Below are 20801 nucleotides of genomic sequence, written 5' to 3'. Positions count from 1 at the left end.
TAACATGAGTATAAATGATAAGTCGTTTAAAACTAATCATAACAACATATATCAAAATGCTGTCATTATAATCAGTCATCTGACCTCTCTATTATCTCTGTACTATGTGTCAGCGCAGGAACAAAGAGTTACTCCTGTTCATCAGCCTCTCATCACTCACACTCTGTTCTCAGATGTTTTGAGAAATTGATGAATATTATCTGTTATCTCCGACAGGGGAGCAAATATGGGGTCAAGGTTTTAGGGGCTTGCTAGCACGAAGGATTACACCTGATTTTCTTATCTCTCGTATGATACTTCTCCGTCGAGATTTTCCGAAAACCAAAAATAGTTCCGCAGTTCGTACTGGTATATACTCACTTTGGGAATTCCCTGTCTAGTAGTTTGAGTAGATTTATTGACTAAACACTATCTAGGTATGAAACTTTTGCGTGTTTGTATGTTTCAAAAATACTAGGACATGGATATGAACAAGCATCTTTATGTCTAAGGTAAGATGCTTCCTGTGTCCTATATTCTCAACAATCATACAGTTCACGATGCAAATTCACTCCGCTGGTCATTAATGTTATGCTGAGCAGAGTGTTCTTGGGATTGATATCTTATTCTTGCAGACACACATGCATTACTGAAGAGAAAAGCACACACACACAAATGTCTCTCCCAACATCCTGTGACCTGTTCATTTCGTTTCTGTGTAAGTTGTTCTCCATGCCTGTGGCCATGTATGTTCGTGATCTTGCATCTGTATGCATGGCCATTAACTTCCCTCACTTCGCCACCTCGTACCTTTTCCTGACCTTTGGCATGACCCTAGACGTTTCCATCTGTCAATGTTCGATATCTTGCAGGAAACTTTTCTCACGATAACCCGTTGTTAAAATTATGAAAGTTAATTTATGGCTAGCAACTGAACATTCTTTCTCATGAAAAAAATGTTTGTCAAAATATTTATCTTAGAAATGCTGGCAGCCGAGAAATCTTTTAGAACCTTGTCCGCAGTCATTTTATGAGCTGCAAGGTACTTGTGCACCGCCAGGACAATGACGGTCAGGGTCGTTTTACTTCCGGTCTCGGTATCATTGTCCATGATGACATTCTTTAGAGATACCGGAAGACTATTGCGATAAATTGAGAACATTTCTCTGCGATTTTCTAACAGGGAAACATAGAGCCGACACGAACAGCAACAAGCAACCTAAACACATCGTCTTACAAAAGTTTTTTTTCGACATTGAGAAGGCTCAATATATTCTCCTCTGAGATTAAAAAATTGTGTTTTCGTTCAACGAGTGAAAAGGTTGAACATTTTTACTGGAGCAGTCTTCTCGCTGACACAAGAACAGGATGGAGATTCATTTCTTTGTGGGCGCACGTGTGCTGCGGGGCCCTGACTGGGATCAAGGAGACAGCGATGGAGGAGAGGGCTACCTGGGCACCGTCACTCAGTTGCTAGGCAACGGCAGAGTGCGCGTAGTGTGGGACAAAGGAGCTGAAACCATATGCCGCGTTGGTGGAGATGAAAAGTACGATTTGAGACTCTTCGACACTGCTCCGTCAGGTAGGTATAACTAAATAAAGGTAACTACATAACTAAACAGAAAATACATTGAAATTTTCTCACGCTGCATTGTCAAACTTTATTATTTGAGATTTATTTACCGCTTCGCAATATCATACACATATTTCTAGCAACAATTTGAATGTCACGAGCATATACTAATTGTAGAGACTGAAACATTTTCAGAAAGAAATAGCTGAGAAACAAAGCAAAATAAAAGCAGAGATTGTAAGAAAAATAAAATAGACAGAGGTAAAAATAGAAAGGGGCTGTAAATAACATTGTTTTGCGATATTAGTGTCAACGTTTATATTCAGGTGTCCGACACAAAGGCACAAAGTGTTCAGCATGCGGACAGGGTGACATCTGGAGCATGTTGTGGCGATGCCAGCAATGTACCGGATGTGACCTTTGCACCTTCTGCTATTCCGATGATAAGCACGAAATTAATCACAGATTTATTCGTATAGACAGGCCTGGTGATGTCGGGTGAGTATTAAGAGATATCCAGCTGCATTACATAACAGTGTATGTAGTTAGGTACTCCTAGCTTTGTATGCATTTCCTTTTTCACTTTCTGTCTGTACAGGTGCAAACAAATTGTAGTACTTGAACGGTTTTTTTTTGTTTTGGAAGAACACCTGTCTGAATAACATGTTTTGTTTCCCCAACAGCCAGATTCTTCCTGTCCGCAAGATCAGTGTCAAAGTTCGAGCGATCGGTATCTTTCCCGGTGCAAAGGTCATTCGAGGAAGAGACTGGATGTGGGATGACCAAGATGGCGGCCAGAGTTCGGAGGGTGACGTGGAAGGTTACGAACCTGAAGCGGTGGACTCGTGGAGGAACCTTATTCGTGTACGTTGGCCAAATGGCGTCGTCAACAGCTACCGCCTGGGTTTCCAAGGCAAAGTAGACCTCTTGTGTGTGGAGGAGGAAACAGGACCTTTCTACTACAGGGATCATCTCCCTTTACTGGGCAAGCCAATTTTTTAGATTAAATTTAATTTAAACTCTCTTCTGTATATCATCCAACTGGATCGTAGGATAAATTAGTTTGTTCAGAGTTGGCTCATTCTTACATTTTGTGAATTTGAGTTTTAAAGAAGCGAAGTTCGCTGATAACAAAAATTATTTCTAAGTAAAACGGACATGGGATCGCATTTAACATTGTCCTTATAGCTGATTGATTTTATAATACAGACATCACCCAAAGGGAAGCCACTACCAAAGAGAACACTAGTCAAGGGTCACGACCTTCTTTAGTGCTTCGCCATCCTGAACCTCACAAGTCGGGTGTCGAGAACGTTGACACGGTCATCAGAAATGTCGATGTTGCTGGTAGCAACCCATCAGCACGACCTACAGCAGAAGCCGGTGCTGACAAGATTGCGATGGGAGTTGGGGTTGGAGATCACGTGACCATCACGGTCAACGAGCAGCAACTAGAGACGCTACAGAAGGACTTTGGGGGATGCACCCCGGGAATGATCAAGGTAAAGTGGCCGATAAGGAAGAAAGTGTCGTCTGCAATAACATGACCAACGGGGTCATCGTGGTTTTGTCTTATTACAGACAACACCTTTCTTCTGGTGAGGTGACCTAATAAGTAAAAGCTACCAAGATAACTGGTTCTGTGCTTATTTACGAGTTTGTATAGTCGTTAGGTAATTCTTATTTGTTGATGTAAATATTGCGTATGGATGGCCACAGAATTTTAATCATTCTTTTCTTTTGACAGATGAGTGTTTGTGTTCGACAAACAGCAAGTTAGGTCTATATGCATTAGTTGTTATGAATATATTTAAACTAAGCAGTTTAGATGAGCAATAGTACTAGCGATATCTCTGAGGCGGTGCTGCACATTTTTAACAACTTTTGCTCAGAGCATCGGTAACACAGGGGAGGTCACCAGCATAACGAGAAGAGGAGCTGTTTGTGTAAGGTTCGGACCTACTAACCGTGTGAGCTACCGGTTCAATCCTGCTGCAGTGATCAAGGTATAAAAAAAAAAGAGGAAAAGAAGGAAAAAGAAAGAAAAAACAAACAAAGAAAAGATAACATGAACGAAAGATAAAGAAAGTGAACGAGAAAAGAAAATACATTTTCGGCGTAAAATGTTCTCTCACATGCTAACAGATACATGTATGATACTATTGCAAACTTTTACACGATACCATCTTAAACATTTGACTGTTTTTTTACATAGCTACAGAAATTTGAAGAGAACGACATTGTTCGCGTGACATCCAGCAAGGATCTCACACAGCTTTTCAACAGAAAAATAGGCTGGAAGCCAGAAATGGATGAGGTAGGTCAGCCTCTACTTAGTTACTGCTTTTTTCATTTCATTTAAGGTAAATGTGCGATGCAATTATCACGCCCATAGCTGTCTGTCATCCAAAATTACATTTAAAATAAAAAAACCACTATGCGCGAGATTTTCCTATTTATGACCAACTGGCGTGTGTCGAAGACCATTCTGATGCCCACATCCATCCCGGATTCGTTTACGCCTTGTACTTCCGCTGTTCCTCCAAAGATGAAAAAGGTTCTTTGTGATTCAGACGATGGGAAAAGTCGGCAGAGTTCGCAAAGTGGACCACGAAGGAAATATTCTAGTTGAGGTCGAAGGTCAACTGTTTCTCTATTCTCCTGCATGTTGTCTGCACGAAACTGCTGAGTCGGTAACATCGCATCGTGAGGAAACCGTCAAACAGGAAATGACGTCAGCGAAAACACAACCTGCAGTAACAGGTAACTGTGCTAATGCATGTTTCTGTATACAGTTGATTTTGTCTGTCTTTGTATACATTAATAGTTTAATTAATCTCTCTGTGTGCTTCCTTCTTTTATCGTGCTCTCTCTCTCTCTCTCGTGAGTGAAGATTGATTTATTTCGGATCGCATGTTTTTAGAGAAGAGAGATCGCTACATGCTTTTGTTTACTTCTGTAAAATTCAATCTAACCGAACTATAACCCTTTTTCGCATGTACACATCATCGCCCCCATTATCAAAGCAGCAAGCTGTAAATTCATTATTCCATTACCTGCTCGTTCTTTCTTTCCTTCGTTAGTTTTTGGGTTGACCACGTTGGGTTATTTCCTCCCTAATATTCGTACTTGCAAACATGACAGTGAAGAACATGGACTTGAAGAAAATGGCTCGTGATCACGTGGCGGACAGCGGGACACCAGACCGAGTGAATGCCATGCACAGACTCTTTGCGGCCATTAAGAATGATGACGACAGGAAAGTGAAGGAAATGTGTCTGCTGGACCCTAACCTGGTAGGTAAACATTTAGATAAAATAAGAAAGGAAGAATTTTTGAATCACAGCTTTGTTAAAGGAAAAGGTCGAGGTAAATTACGACACAAATAAAACCTAGTAAATATCACAGGTAGGGTAGGTCACTATACAAGGATTCTTTTACAGTTCATCTGTCAGAACCTGCACGAACCAGCCTAAATGGATAGTGTGACGGTTATCCAAAACAGGGTGATTAAAAAAAAGAGTTTTCTCTTCGTCTTCAACAAAGGCATACACAACTTGCTAGACCCCGTTAGCTGTCATTGATTTCAATGAGTTTTTATTATTTTACAGAAAGAGAACACTGTAATATGACCTCAGAGCATGCCCTATAGAGCAGCACACAACACACGTGGTTTAGTTTGGATCTGTGGTTACAGGTAGAATGTGAGTACACGGGGATCACACCACTGATCCTAGCCTTATACGAAGGTAGACGAAAATGTGTCAGGGTGTTGCTTGAGCTGGGTGCAGATGTCAGCAGATGTGTCAGCGATGACTCTGACAAAACTCCGATGTCTGCAGCTCTGGAAGGGTGAGTAGTCTCTGAGGTGTCTTGCATCAAGGCACTTGTATTTTTACCATCATCTTTTATTGAATATCATGTTGTATAACAAGACATGATGGAGACAATAACATGCGCTCAGATTATCAGACGAGTATGCATGTAAGAAGACAGAAGAGCTGTAAGGTTAGTGTCTTTTGTTTCTAGAAAGAATGAAGACCTTGTGGAGCTTCTGCTGGAACTTGGCGCCAACAAGGAGCATTGGTATTCGCCTGGAGTCACTGCTATTCACCTGGCTATCAAGTATAGTTTAGTGGGCGCAGTCCTGGCGCTAGCTAAACATGGCGCTGATGTCAATAGGAAGGTTTGGTCAGCGACACGAATTTTGATAAAGATGACCCCAAACCAGTTAACTTTCTGAAATTTAATTACAGCATTGATTTTGATAAGAATTTTTCTTTCCATTTTGCTGCTTGATTTTTTTTAGTGTGGTTGGTCGCTTGATTGAGCGATAGGATGGAAGTAGAGTAAACGTTGCTGAAGGCAAAGAAAAAAAAAATGTCGGAGCACATTAACTACTTTTCTCATGTCTGTAATTCAAAGTTTCATCGTGCTGACCATTAAAAAGTACCAGAGCAAATATTGCCGCATTTATTTATCAACATTGTCTGCTCATCCAGCACTTAGGAGGGAAGACACCCATTCACATGGCAATAGAGCTGAAAAAGACTGACATTGTAGAGGCATTGTTGTCTCTACCGGAAGTGGACATCGAAATAGAGGATGACAACTCCTTCAACGCCCTTCAGCTGGCCTGCCTCAGAGATAATCCGCGGTAAGCCCGGGAGCTCAGAGGGGATACAAAAACAGCAAGTGATATAGCCTCTTTGCTTTCCTTTCGTTTTCTTCTGAGATACCTGTTACTGAGAGGCTTTAAACCTTTCGTTGACCTTTTAAAATATTTGTCGGATTTCTGAATTTGTAAGAACAAAAAGAAAACAGCTCTCACCAAAAAGAACTAAACTGCTATGGTCTATGAAATAAAAGAGTAAAAAAGTCTTCATTAAACAAAAAGAAAGAAAAAAAAATTCGACCAATACAATCCCACCCCTCTAAACCACGGCTACAACTCCATCATCTCCCCCTCTACTACTACTACAGGGCGGTGGAACTGATTCTGAAGCGAGACAAGAGCGGCGTGAATAAAAGAAGGAAAGGGGACTCGACTCCTCTTCACATCGCTGCCTACAACGACCACGTGGAGTGTGTGCGCCTCCTGGTCATCAATGTGAGTGGCTGACCTCGTGTCAAAGAAAGCTATTTCCTGGGTCAAAGGGTGAAAGGTCATAGTAAATTTCTTATGGTCACGGTCGTGCTTGGTAACATAGACACATGAGATGTAGGTGCGCTCATGTAAATCCTTTTTGTCATAATGAGACCAGCTCAGAGCATCGAGGAGACTGGATTTGTTTTTACGGTTTGTTGTTTGTCAACAGGGCGGAGCGGATGTTAACATGAGAAATAAACGCAAAAACGGCACGGCGCTACATAACGCATGTTTAACTGGAAAATTTGCGACAGCTGAAGCTTTGCTTGAGCTAGGTAAGAACCTAGAGAAATAGTCAAATACATTCTAACTGTTTAAAAATCAAAATCTTGAAAACAAACTTAATTTAAAGTGTTAGGGTTAAAGTGTTTGTCATTGTTGTGTTATTGGTTTGTGGGTATTAGAGGTGGCACTCATTAAACTGTCCAGTTAGAAAACACACAAGAGACAGCTTCATGTCGGCTCCCGCCCAAGTATATTTAAATCTCTTAACCGGAACTAAACCTTTTACGGATTGTTCATTTTAGGAATAAGGCCAACACTTGCCTTATGTCACATCTCCCTTTCTTTAAAATGGACATTGTTTCATATAACTTAATTAACTTAATTTTAATATTCTTGAATTTCCTATTCAAGTCTATGTGCGTTTGCTTCGAGTCAATCATTTACAAGTCAAGTCTCTGTGGGATCTTGATGGTGCGACCACTCTTGGTAGTCTTGACAGGCTGGTCTGGAGGAGCGATGACTTTGGACGCTGGCAACTTCCTGGCTGCGGCTCCTGGACATGGCTCTGGATTGTCAACAGTAACGTCTGGATCGTCTGAGTGTAGACCAGACAAGGGGTCGGGATCCTCTTCGGACTTTGGGTTTGTTGGAATAAGGGACGACAGAGTCTTTGGGATAGGTCTGGGAGTCTCTGGATTGGGATCTCTGGGAATCAAGAGACGGCGGTTGCGTCGTTGGCGACCGTAGGGAGTCTCTACCTCATATGACCTGTTGGGCAGAGACTTGATGATCGTCCCTGGTGTCTGGGTTGGCTTCACCCAAACTGGCTGACCTGGTTCCAACTCAGCGGCTGGTCTGGCACGGTGTGCTCTGTCGAAGTTCTGTTATGGTTTCAACTTCTGCATCTCGTCTTTCTTATGAAGTCCTTCCTTTCTTTTTCCTTTTCCTCGGAAAACTGAGATGGTATGGTGGGGGACCATGGTGCGTAGTCTTCTCCCCGAACAACAGTTCTGCTGGACTGAGACCTTGCTGAAGTGGCGTAGCGCGATATGTGAGAATCGCTAAATAGGATCATCTGCCTTCTTCAGGATTGATTTCACGGTTTGAACGGCGCGTTCGCTTCGCCATTCGCTTGTGGATAGTACGGGCTGTTTGTTGTGTGAAGTGAACTCGTACTGTTGAGCGAACGTTTGGAACTGCTTGCTGGAGAACTGCGGGCCGTTGTCTGAGATGACGATTTGTGGAATTCCATGGCGGGAAATATGCTCTTAACATGGTTGATGACTGTTTCCGCCGAGTATTTCTTAGGTGTGCCAAACTCAATATAACTGTGAATAATAGTCCACACCAGTAAGTACTGTTCTTTTTTCAGTTCAAAGATGTCCATGCCAACTTTCTGCCAAGGGAATGCTGGTGTGACAGAGGGAATGAGTGGCTCAGGAGGAATTGGCCTCTCCTTGATGCAAATTGTGCACTTCTGTACCATGGACTCTATCTGCTTAGAAAGCTTTGGCCACCAAACGCTCTCTCGGGCCAAGGCACGACATTTTACGATGCCTTGATGTCCAATGTGAAGTCTGTGGAGAATGTCTGTTCTCAGTACTTCAGGGATGATCAGTCTTGATCTGTAGAGAAGAAGTCCATCATGTTCTGTGATTCTGAACGTACTGTCAAAATGCTTTCAGTTCTTCATGTTCTGGACTAGAACGTGGCCATCCATTGTGGAGATAATACAGCACTGTCTTACAAACAGTATCTCTTGCAGTCTCGTTCTTGATTTCTTCGATGCGTTTTTCACTGGCTGGCAAGCTCTGAATCACTTGCTTGATGAAGATCTCTTCTTCTCACTTCTCTCATCTTTCTGAGTGTTTCTTACTGGCGCTCGTGAGAGTGTGTCAGCGTCACGAGATTCTTGCTTTTGTGTAGACAATGTTGTACTTGAACCTCATCAGGCGCATCCGGAATCTCTGAATTCTCGGAGGTAGATCTTCAGGTTCTTTGTTTTCAGTAGAGCCAATAATGGCTTGTGGTCAGTTTCGATTGTCAGATCACGAAGTCCTGTGATGTAGTCACAGAACTTTTCACACGCCCAAGTCACTGCGAGTGCTTCACGCTCAACTTGTGCGTACCTGCGCTCAGTTTCCGTCATACTTCTTGATGCGTAGAAAACTGGCTTGAGGTGACCATCTGACTGTTTCTGAGTAATACTTGCACCGAGACCGAAGATGAAGCATCTTGTTGAGACGACGGTCGTTTTGTCGGTACTATAGTGTGCCAACATGGAGCTTCAAAGTCAGCTGTTTCTTAATCTTCTCAAACGAGGTTTCAGTTGAGCAGTGTCCCAACATCACTCTATGTTTTTCTTGAGCAGGTCACGTAGCGGTTTGCTGTCGTTTGCGAGGTTAGGGCCATGCAAACTTCGCAACGTGGTTAACCATTCCTAACAATCTTCTGAGATCAGAAATGTTCTCTGGCTTGGGAAATTCTTCACAGCAGACAGTTTCTCTGGGTCGATGGCGATCCATCTTTCGAGATGATGGTGCCCGAGAAAGGAATATCTTCTTTGGCAACTGGCACTTCTCGTCGTTCAAGGGTAATGCCCGCTTCTTGAAGCGTCGACATCACTTTCTTCAAGTAACGATCATGTTCTTGCTTGTTCTTACCGAAAAATGAGCAGATCGTCAATGTCACAAATCACATTTTCATGGTTCGCCAGAAGTTGAGACATTCGTCGTTGAAATACTTCTGGCCTGAACTTATCCCGAAGGGTAAGCGTGTATAACAGTACCTTCCAAAAGGTGTGATGAAGGTTGTTAACTCCTGACTTCCTTCATCCAGTGGAAGTTGATGGAAACCCTTTTTGCAATCAAGCTTTGGTGAACATTTTTGCTCCTGACAGCTGGGCTAACAGTTCATCTGTTGACGGTAACGGGTAGTTTCTCTCTGCGAACTGCTTCATTTAGTTTGCTCAGATCGACGCAGATTCTGACTCTCTCTCTCGTCGCTCTTGGGCACCACTACTATTGGGGGCGCACCAACACTGCGGCTTGGTGACTGTGCGAAATCACTCCCTGTTCTTCAAGTTGATCAATTTGCCTTGACTTTCTGTTTCAAGGCAAAGGTAAGCGTCTTGGAGCTGCTACTGCATATGGAACAGCTTGTTCTTTCAGACGAATCTTGTTAAGGATCTTGTAGACTTCCCAGTCCTCTGAAAAGTTTTGGGATTCTTCCTTGTACTGTTTTTCGTGGTCCTCTATAACTGTGTTGATTCTCTCAATCAACTTCAACGCTGTAATGGCTGGTCGACCTAGCAATGGTTTCTTCAAGTGTTTTTAACGACATACACATCTTGCAGTGTAGAGACATTCTTGTATGTCAGTTTTGCCTTGAACATGCCTTCCACAGCTATCTCAACACGACCTGGACCATACAGTTTCTTGCCGCGCACTTTCTGCAATGGTCGCCTTGGCTGCTGGAACTGCGGTCTGAGGTACGACGGTAACATCAGCTCCGGTGTCAAGCTTAAACTACATTCTCTGTGGTCTTCCATCAGGAGACTGACTTTCCAAGGGTCTGTTGTCACACTGCCACAATCATACCCATGTAAGCTTCTTCGTCTTCTTCTTCCTCTTCCACTGTGTGAATCTTAGAAGAACCTGAAGAGCGACAGACTGCAGCGTAGGGACCAATCTTGGAAATTTTCTGCATTTAAGCGTTCTTTGCAGGACAACATCTCTGTTGTGGGAACCTTTTCCGCATTTGAGAGCATGGTTAGTCTCTGGTTTTCCCGAAGACCTGGCTTCGTAAACCGCAACGAACTTTTCGCTGACCTTTCTGAATCTTGTTGATGGTTTTCTCAACTGTACTCTCGCTGTTGCTTGCAACATCGAGTGTGCTTGAGTCTTGGAAGTCTCATGAGCTCTGCAATTTTCTATTGCTTCTGGAAGCTTGAGTGTTTTCTTCTGCAACAATTTTTCACGCATAGTGTCATCTTGAACCCGATCACAAGCCCTGTCACGAATCATGCGGTCAACATCTTTGAAATCACATGATTTTGCTAACTTGCGTAAAGCTGCGACGTAAGTATCAACTGACTCATCTTGTTTTGTTTCGGCTATGAAAAACTTGTAGCTCTCATACACTTCATGTGTGCTACCCAAAAAAGTCGCTGAACTTGTTCGATGACAGTCTGAATATCTTTGTGCCGTTCTCCCCTTCTGCAAAGGACAATCCTTCGTAGATTTCTTGTGTGCGTCCTAGACCAATGCAAGCTAATGAACTGCACAACGATAAGCTGAATCTTTCTTTATCAAAGCGCGTAGCTACCTCATAGTTCTGCCACTGACGAATAAATTTTTCCAATTTACTTCAATGTTAGAAGACAAATCCAGCTTCGAGGGAACCGGAACGTTTGCAGTGAAGTGTTGTCTCTGATGTGTCTCGCCATCTTGCGAGAAATGTCACTTTGCGAACGTACGGCGCAATATTTCAAAATGAGAAAAACGTGCCCACCTGAAAGTTTCTGGAGAATCACACAGCTTAGCACTTTGCTGCTCACTTCTGACACCATGTTGTGTTATTGGTTTGTGGGTATTAGAGGTGGCACTCATTAAACTGTCCAGTTAGAAAACACACAAGAGACAGCTTCATGTCGGCTCCCGCCCAAGTATATTTAAATCTCTTAACCGGAACTAAACCTTTTACGGATTGTTCATTTTAGGAATAAGGCCAACACTTGCCTTATGTCACAGTCATCACATTCGATGTACGTGGAAGTAACAACTTGTTTTCTTATCTTTTAATTCACACAATTTTTAATTTGTTTCCATACCTATGCTGATGGCATCTCCGACATATGGGTCGACTGCGGCACACGGGTATCGAATCAGCGTGGTTCTTGGTTCATATCAGTACTCTAACCACTCCACTATCAGCTTTCCCCTTAGAATAATGGATGACTTGTTATTGAAGTTAACCTTTCATCTTCAGGTGCTGATGTCAATGTTGTGGACGCCGACGGGGACACACCACTTCATTTGGCCATTGGTGGAAAAATTGAAAATTACGGTCAGGTACTTGAAGTTTGCTAGACAAATGGAATTCCCTTTCAAATGAGATCAGAACTGCTGGTTTCTGCTTCATAATATTCTAACCAGTATAATTTAGTAGAAATTCAGAAAAAAGTGGACGATCGTAATTCGTTATATTTCTCAGGGCGACAGCGCCGAGGTGGAAATAACGTGCCGTGTGCAACTGTCCAACATGCTCATCAGTGCCGGCGCCTTTGTTGATGCCAGGGACCAACAGGGTCGCACGCCCTTGACATACGGCCACCCGGCAGTCAGAGAGGGCGTAAAGATGTTCATCAAAAACAAGTGAGTGGACAAAATGCAGTGGTTTGTCGACACGTGACATTAAGGTCAAGTAACGCGAAACAAGTTTGTGAAAGGTCACACGACATACTGTAAGGACCATCAGGATCTTGACACTGTCCGCCTGGTTGTAACTCACTATGGGGCAATGGCCCTTGAATGAATACACAATCAACAACCACTCACTCATAGATAAGTCTTGCGATGATTTGAAGAAGATATAATCTCTACATACAGTTTCTTCTTGCATTTGTTTTTATTTTTTCTTTACCTTTCACTCTCACCTTCAAAGCTTACCAGACCATTTGAATTTCCTCAGCTTCGAGGGTCTTGCAGATATTAGTTCGTCAGATACAGCTGTCATCACTTTGCACCGCAAAAGCTTTGCAAAAAGCTATACTTAGTACGATTCATACGGGGCCATGGTCAAGAGACAACGAAAGCCTCTGGGGTCATCTGAACTCGAACTTCAGAGGCTGGTAGATACCCTATTTGTCTCTGTTTTCAGTACACAAAAACTCTCTTTGATTGAATCTGTTGACCGGAGGAAGCGATGCCTCAGCAATAACAATCAGGTCTAAGGCTAAAAACCTCAAGCTTTTGCTGTCTTCTGATCTCTGTTTTTTTGTTTGTTTGTTTGTTTGTTTGTTTGTTTGTTTGTTTGTTTGTTTGTTTGCTTGTTTGTTTGTTTACAGCAGGTCCGCTGTAAAATTCAAGACGGAACAAGGGTCTGGAGACTTTTCGCCTCCAGTCTTTGGAGGACAAGATAACCTGGAGGAAAAGCTGAAGCGAGTGGGGGTGCCATGTGGGTTGTGCGGCCACCCCAAGTCTGACGTCACTCTCTACCCATGTCAACACAAGTGTGTGTGTAGCGGGTGCAGTGTAGCAGTCACGTGCTGCCCTCTTTGTGACGAGCCTGTGAAGGAAAAAATCAACACGGGACCAGGTCAGTTTTCTTACATATTAAAACATCTGATCACCGATATAATTACTTCGTGAGTACTGTATCTAGGTATTTAAAAAAATTTCAGAAAAAGATAAAGAAATCTTTAAATAAATTAGAACGTCAATAAGTAATTAACAGATGGATTTTAATAGTTCTTACGAAACTCAATTTTAAAGTAGCAAAGAAATATGGAGACCAAAAAAAAATTCAAAATATTTAAGTGAATGTATTTTATTATACAAAAGGTCCTGATGTTTCCTTTAAAATAAGTTTTTTCTTACTTTTTAAACCAATTTCAGTTTTGTGCTTGCAGACGATGAGGTCTATGACCTCGAAAAGAAGTTCAATCTGATGTGACTAGATTGTACGACACACTTCGCTCAACTCGTCGACGTTAAGAAGACATTCCTGATGATAAACATTTTATTTGTCACAAACAATCAAAACAAAAGAGCTTGGGTAACACCAGTGATACCAAATCTGCTTGCTACTTTTTTAATTACAATTTTCTTATTATTATGTACAAATTGCTGCCCAGCTTTCCTAACGGAGATCTCAACTCCAATCCTGAAAAATATGACAACTGGACACCTGGCTGAAAGACCAGTAGCTACCTGTACTAGAGTTTGCTGTCACGTGTTGTGCACGCCAGTTCATGTTGTATAAACTCTAATCTTTTCTTACAACTGCCCTGATCCCCATGCTTCAAGAAGTCACATAAATGATGCTACTGTTTGCTTTTGTATGTTATAATTACTGGGTAAATGCACTACTTTCTATATTCCCCCGTAGGCTGTAAAAGCTGAATAACGAAATATAATTTTGAGAAAAGGAATAAAGCCTTTGAGAAGAAGACTTTGTGAAGGCTCCATCATATTTGATATACAGCAAAACAATAACCACCATGTCAACCAAGACTAAGATGTACACCCACAGCAGACTAGACAATCTTGCCGGCGTTGTCTGTAAAACCACGTGACAGAATTAGAATCACGTAAAGACAACGTACCTGGAAGGTCTGAGAAGGTCTGTATAAACATTAATGGTTAGAGTCTTAACTCGTGAGACAGTAAGTCACCCGACATTGATAAAGTCATCATTGTTTATCGAGTGTTAATGTTACAGACTTATATGTATACAACATGACACTAATAAAGCAGTTTGGTGAAAATCTTAAAGGAAGATGTTAACACAAACACTGGAGTGTAATTTATTTAGCAACTAAGCAGCTTCCGCTATGATGGATAAAAGAGTATGAGAACCCCCGACAAGTATAACTATAAGTCTGAGAAATAATTTTAGACTGGGGTGTAAAAACACTTTGTTAATGACTGGTAAGCTCTGATGTCATGTGCTGTTTCTTTCATGTCGCCCTCCCACTCGCCCCTCCTCTATGACGACATAGTTCAACGGCCTCCACTACGTTACTTGAGGGATGAGAGTCTAACTGAAGTTATGTACTTTTTTCTGACTGAGCAGGGTGGATGAATTTCATACAAAGCAGATCTTTAAAGCAGAAAACTAGAGAACTACACAGGGTGTCGACCCTAGTGTTGTAAACTCTGTTAGCAGACGACAGCGGCCGCATTGCCACCTCCCACTCGCCTTCTGACGTACGTAAGTCACACCGAGGTCTCACCTGCTTGTTATAACAGTTTTACATGTACTCGTTTTAATACTTCTGTAGCTGCTTTTGAATGTTGCCAGGAGCACAGCTTACCGCACTTCAAGCGTTACACGCAATACACGTAGATGTAACACAGGTAACCGATGACGTCACGGTGAGTCCTGGTCACGGAAGACTTCATGATGTCAGTTGGTAACATCGCACACAAATGTTCTTTTCTTTCCTCGTTGAGAGAAACACGAACCTCACCACATCCGGAACTTGAAGTGACGACATGTGAGACTAAAGATCGACTGAAAGTGAGAGTGCTGTAGTTTTCCCAGGAATAAAATTAGAGTGTGTATGATAATGTGAGCGATCAACCATCCATGATTCGCATTAGGTATTTGCCTTCATTGTTTGTTTGAGATTCGCCTACATCAAAGGTAAGACCGCTCTATCTGTGACGTTGTCTAGCAACTATTTACTTAAATTTATATAAATATAGAAAACCTACAAATAAACTAACATATAGTACACGTACACACGTTGTGTACACACACACACACACACAAACTAAACCTAGAGCAAGATGGCTTGTATAAACTGAAGGTAAAAACCACAAGACACACCTGAACACACGATCTCACATCCTGCTTGTTAGTTCATCGGAAAGAAACAAACCTTAAAGATGGAGTGTGACCTTAAAGATGGAGGCGTCGATATGATGTTCAAAGGGAAATATTTTAGCTGTGTGTGTGAAATACTGACACTGTAATGTGCAGTCTGCCTTAACTGACAATAACCTTCCTTGTGGATGATGTAGTTATTATGTACAAAGTGTAAGGAGAGTCCTCTATGGCCTTACAGACGAGGGCCAATGAGATGTTTCAGCCCTTCCATTTCTAGGAACCAGCTTATATTGAAGCCCCTCTCCTCTACCTCGCTGTCTTACCTTCTTTAGCCATCCTTGGAGTTTGGTTTTTTTTACCGTCTCAGGGATATATAGAATATATAATACAGATTCCTATCCAATGTTGGTCACTCATACCCTCAAACACGCACAAATATTCACTGATCGGTTTGTGCAGGCCTCTATACTGCTAAGAAGTTGAGAGAAGGTCTGGGTCTCTTAACTTCCGGTGTCTAAGCTATCGTCAATAACTTTATTGTTCTAAGATATTGGAAAGTTACAATGATCAATCGAAACGACTGTTCTGCGATATTCCTAACGGGAAAAGTAGAGACCACACAAAGAAAGCCAACCTCCAGTGAGGGAACCATAGCAACAGGCAGGACAAGCACGTCTTCACATAAACGACAAGTCACCATGCCAAGTAGGAAGGATTCACTTCCTGTCCTCCGTGCAACAGATCCAATAGTGTGTCCTTGTTCAACTGCTGAATATTTCTAATGTTTTTACCGACACAGTCCTCCCGTTGACGCATGAACACCATGGAGGTCCGTGATGTCGAGGGCGCACGTGTGCTGCGGGGCCCTGACTGGGATCAAGGAGACAGCGACGGAGGAGAGGGCTACCTGGGCACTGTCACTCAGTCGCTAGGCAACGGCAGAGTGCGTGTAGTGTGGGACAAAGGAGCTGAAACCATATGCCGCGCTGGTGGAGATGAAAAGCACGATTTGAGACTGTACGACACTGCTCCCCTGGGTAGGTGTAGAATTAAAAAATAATTTATAAAGTACATAATTAAATAGTAAATAAACTGATACATACATATTTCGAATATTTGTAACCCAAATTCTGTACCCGTGTATAGAAACGTTTTGACGGTAACAAATATATTAACTGTAGGGACCTATAAGCGTCGTCCAAAAGAAAGATGAAAAAATGAGAAAACATAACATCGCTAAGTACAAAAGGGACAAAACGGCGAGATGCGAAGGTAAATGTCTACATGTTTGTGTTCACATTTATATTCAGGTGTCCGACACAAAGGCACAAAGTGTTCAGAATGTGGACAGGGTGACATCTGGAGCATGTTGTGGCGATGCCAGCAATGTGCCGGATCTGACCTTTGCACCTTCTGCTATTCCGAGGACAAGCACGAGATAAGTCACAGCTTTCTTCGCGTAGACAGGACTGGTGATGTCGGGTGAGTATTAAGAGATATCCAACAGATTATTTTTCCACATTGTAAATGGACGTGAAGGTTTCACTTATTATTATTATAATATCATGTTCCCCATAATCACCATACTAACCACAGATATTGCCCATACGCTAACCCATACATATTCTCAACCTATCCGAGGTCTAACCCTAACTCTGCAAATTGTGTTTGAGTAAAGTTTTACATCTTTAAATATTTTAATAGTTTTCACTGCAATGAAGTAATGCGTGTATAAATAGTGTCTTTTGTTTCTCCACTAGACAGGCTCTTCCAGTCCGCAAGGTCAGTGTCAAAGTTCGAGCGATCGGTATCTTTTCCGGTGCAAAGGTCATTCGAGGAAGAGACTGGATGTGGGATGACCAAGATGGCGGCCAGAGTTCAGAGGGTGTGGTGGAAGGTTTCGAACCTGAAGCGGTGGACTCGTGGAGGAACCTTATTCGTGTACGTTGGCCCAATGGCGTCGTCAACAGCTACCGCCTAGGTTTCAAAGGCAAAGTAGACCTCTTGTGTGTGGAGGAGGAAATCGGACCTTTTTACTACAGGGATCATCTCCCTTTACTGGGCAAGTCAATGTATTTTTTTACGATTTTATTTTTATGCTAGGGGCAATCCAGGTCTGCTCTTTAGATGAAACATTAATTTCTGCAATTGGATCTTATGATAATTAATACTAGTTTTTGGAGTATTTGTTCACTCCTACGTATGCTCTGTAATGTTATAATAAACACAGTTCAAATAAAATGTATCAGAGTAAAAAATGGACATGGGATTGCATTTAACGGTTTAAATTCGACTGATTTAAACTACAGACCTCACGCACAAGGAAGCCACTAGAACAGCAGGACCCAGCCACGGACCACGGCCTACTTTAGTTCTTCGTCCTCCTGGAACTAGTAGCTTGGCTGTAGAGAATACTGGAACTGTCATGGCGAAGGGTGACTCTACTGGCAACAGTCCATCTACAGCTAGACCCGGAGCTGACCGACTGGTGGTACGACCTGGAGATCACGTGACCATTGCGGTCGACGAGCATCAGCTGAAGATTCTTCAGAAGAACTTCGGTGGCTGTACGTTGAGAATGATGAAGGTAAGCCTGCAGAGGAAGAAGAAAGTGTCGTCTGTGATGACATGACAAAGGGTTGTAGTGGTGTTGTCTTATTACAGACCGCACCCTTGTCCTGGTGAGCCACTTCACTAGTGAATGTTGTTGAGATACACGTTTTTATGTAAGGAGTGTATGTTTCTGATAGGTAGTGCGTACAGATTTATCTATTAACATACATGTATAATTTGTGTGTTTTTTTTTAATTTGTATGAGATACTAGTGCTTACATACATCAAAATCGAATCGTTTATTTTTTTGACACACATCTACTGCACCTTTTACCAACCTTTGCTCAGAGCATCGGTAGAGTAGGGGTGGTGACCAACACAATGAGTGGAGGAACTGTTTGTGTGAGGTTCGGACCACATAAAGCCTTGAGCTACCGGTTCAACCCTGCCGCACTGATTAAGGTAGGAAAAAAAGAATGAATCAATGAATGAATGAATAAAAAGGAAGAAAAACACGTTTTTACATAAAATGTTTTTTTCCATGCATATATATAGTTTCCACATTTGACCTTTGTTTAAACAGCTACAGACCTTCAGAGAGAACGACACTGTCCGCGTGAAGTCCAGCAAAGAACTCACTCGACTGTTTAATAGAGAAATTGGCTGGACAACAGAAATGGATGAGGTAGGTCAGCATCAGCTTAATGAGTGATTTTGAGTTTTCATTTTATCGTAAATGTTTAATGAAAATATAAGGCCCTGGGTATTCCGTCATTTATAATCAAGAAAATTATAAATAGAAAAATTATTTTAAGAGAATTTTTGTATGTAAAGCCTTTTTACGTCCTTATCCATCACGATTTTATTCACTTCTTGTAATTGTGTTGTACTTACAAGATGGGAAATATTCCCTTTCGTTCAGACGCTGGGAAAGGTGGGCCAAGTACGTAAAGTGGACCACGAAGGAAACTTGGTCGTTGAGGTCGAAGGTCAGGTGTTTCGCTATTCTCCTGCTTGTTGTCTGCACGAGCCTGAGTCAGTAACATCTCATCGTGAAGACACTGTAAGACAGGAAATGACGTCAATGAAAATACGATCTAGAATAACAGGTAACATGGAAAACTTCGAAGTGTGTCTCAAATAATGTGTTCATTATCTCTTTGTATACTTTCCTTATTCTTTCTGTCTGTGCACTTTATTTTGTCTTTGTCTCTGTATACTTTATTCTTTCTCTCTTTGTGTACAATAGCTTAGTTATTAGGCCTGTGAGTGTATGATAGATGTGAATGTGAATCTATGTCTGCTTTGTTTTATTGTGATGTCCGTCTCTACCACTCAGGCTTATTCCTTACTGTCATCTGTTTTTTTAAGTGCTCAGAGCTCGTCGCTGTGTTGGAAAATGCGATATATTATTATTATCATCATTACTAGTATCGAGAGATCGAGAGAGAGAGAGAGAGACAGAGACAGAGACAGAGACAGAGACAGAGACAGAGACAGAGACAGAGAGACAGAGATCTGCGCCTACATTTTGTTTACTTCTGTAATAGTGGATCGAAACAAATGTAAAATTTTCTGCATCCACAAACTCATAAACTATCAAAGCAGTAAGCGGTAAATTCGTCATTCTCGGTTTTTTCCTCCATGCGTTCGTTCGTTCTTTGGCCTGGCCATTCAGGCTTATATCTCACTGTATGTTCTTTGCAAAAATAAAACCTGACAGTGAGAAGTATAGACTTGTGGGAAATGGACAGTGAACTATCGGCGGACATCGGGGTAGAGAACAGAGCTCATGCCATGCAGACACTCTTCCTCGCCATTGGAGATGATGACGACACCAAAGTGAAGGAGTTATGTCAGCTGGATCCTTACCTGGTAAGCTAAACCTGACGGCACAAAGGCAGGTTGTACCATTCGGTCATTCAAAAAAGTTTGTTTTAAAGATAATTAAATAGCATAAAAATGTTGTGTTCAGCTCCTTACAATACTAAAAATGTCACGGAAAGGTAGGATTTTACAGTTTGTAATGAGAACAGTACGATACCTGTGAAGCTTACATTCTGCAAACCAACCAAGTGAAAAGTTTGAGGAGGTCCATTTTCAGAGTGAAAGCATAATGGTTTTTTTTTTTCTCAAAGACATACCCGCAAGTCCCCAAGGCAGTGTCGCCTGACCTGACCGCAACTTCGACTTGTATTTATACTTGTTCTTACAGAAGAGACAACCGCAAGAATGAACCTAATAGTCAGCACGGAAACCAGCACACCTTAATTGTGATCTGACCTGCTCGTGTGGTTCCAGGTACATGTGCGAGTTCACCAGAGACGAAGCCCCTTATCCTGGCCGTACACGAGGGTCGGCCGACGGTGCGTCAGGGGCGTTGCTGCGAGCTGGTGAGCAGACGTGTCAGCGGTGCGTCAGCAACGCACCCGGGCAGGAACCCCATGTCCGCAGCTATAGAAGGGTGGAGTAGTGCTTGAGGTATCCTTTCCTCCAGGGTCCTTGTACTTTAGTCTCAACGTGTTGCATAGTATCAGTGGCGTAGGAAGATGTTCGGCGTTGGGGGGGGCAAACTCCTGCTTGACAGTGAACGGCGTTTGCACTCGCACATTACGTAAAAAGGATGGGGGGGGGGGGTACTGCATCGCACGCACGTACACAGTATGCGACAACACGCTTGCTTTATGGTAAAAGGCAAAGCAGCATTAAATAAGAAAAACAAATCAAAGAATGACTCCCCGGCTAACGCCTTCCACAAGAAATGTG

The 20801-nt window shown here is 42.3% G+C and overlaps 2 protein-coding genes across 5 annotated transcripts; both read left to right on the top strand.

Moving 5' to 3' along the window:
• Positions 1-363: 363 nt before the first annotated feature.
• Positions 364-14112, top strand: LOC112568906 (E3 ubiquitin-protein ligase MIB1-like). Of its 4 annotated transcripts, none has more exons than XM_025246462.1 (18): positions 364-491; positions 1163-1561; positions 1879-2050; positions 2236-2537; positions 2762-3054; positions 3445-3558; positions 3768-3869; positions 4126-4315; positions 4697-4848; positions 5250-5404; positions 5582-5738; positions 6055-6209; positions 6536-6662; positions 6871-6976; positions 11916-11998; positions 12141-12301; positions 12994-13244; positions 13558-14112. In XM_025246462.1, the coding sequence occupies exons 2-18, from the start codon at positions 1348-1350 to the stop codon at positions 13599-13601; spliced, it is 2778 nt and encodes a 925-aa protein (XP_025102247.1). In that variant the 5' UTR covers positions 364-491; positions 1163-1347; the 3' UTR covers positions 13602-14112. The 4 variants fall into 4 exon arrangements, with proteins under 4 accessions (XP_025102247.1, XP_025102243.1, XP_025102245.1 ...); XM_025246458.1 differs by having other exon boundaries at positions 13544-14112; XM_025246460.1 differs by having other exon boundaries at positions 368-491; positions 1301-1561; positions 13544-14112.
• A 2193-nt stretch (positions 14113-16305) lies between these two features.
• On the top strand, positions 16306-20317 carry LOC112567576 (E3 ubiquitin-protein ligase MIB2-like). The gene is made up of 9 exons (XM_025244272.1): positions 16306-16519; positions 16793-16964; positions 17243-17544; positions 17792-18069; positions 18384-18497; positions 18619-18720; positions 18958-19144; positions 19759-19910; positions 20174-20317. The coding sequence occupies exons 1-9, from the start codon at positions 16306-16308 to the stop codon at positions 20315-20317; spliced, it is 1665 nt and encodes a 554-aa protein (XP_025100057.1).
• The last annotated feature ends 484 nt before the right edge of the window (positions 20318-20801 follow it).

This window comes from Pomacea canaliculata, linkage group LG7, assembly GCF_003073045.1.
Source record: "Pomacea canaliculata isolate SZHN2017 linkage group LG7, ASM307304v1, whole genome shotgun sequence".
NCBI classification, from domain to species: domain Eukaryota; kingdom Metazoa; phylum Mollusca; class Gastropoda; order Architaenioglossa; family Ampullariidae; genus Pomacea; species Pomacea canaliculata.
The sequence above is the reverse complement of the archived record's forward strand: the minus strand, read 5'-3'. Positions and strand labels throughout refer to the sequence as shown.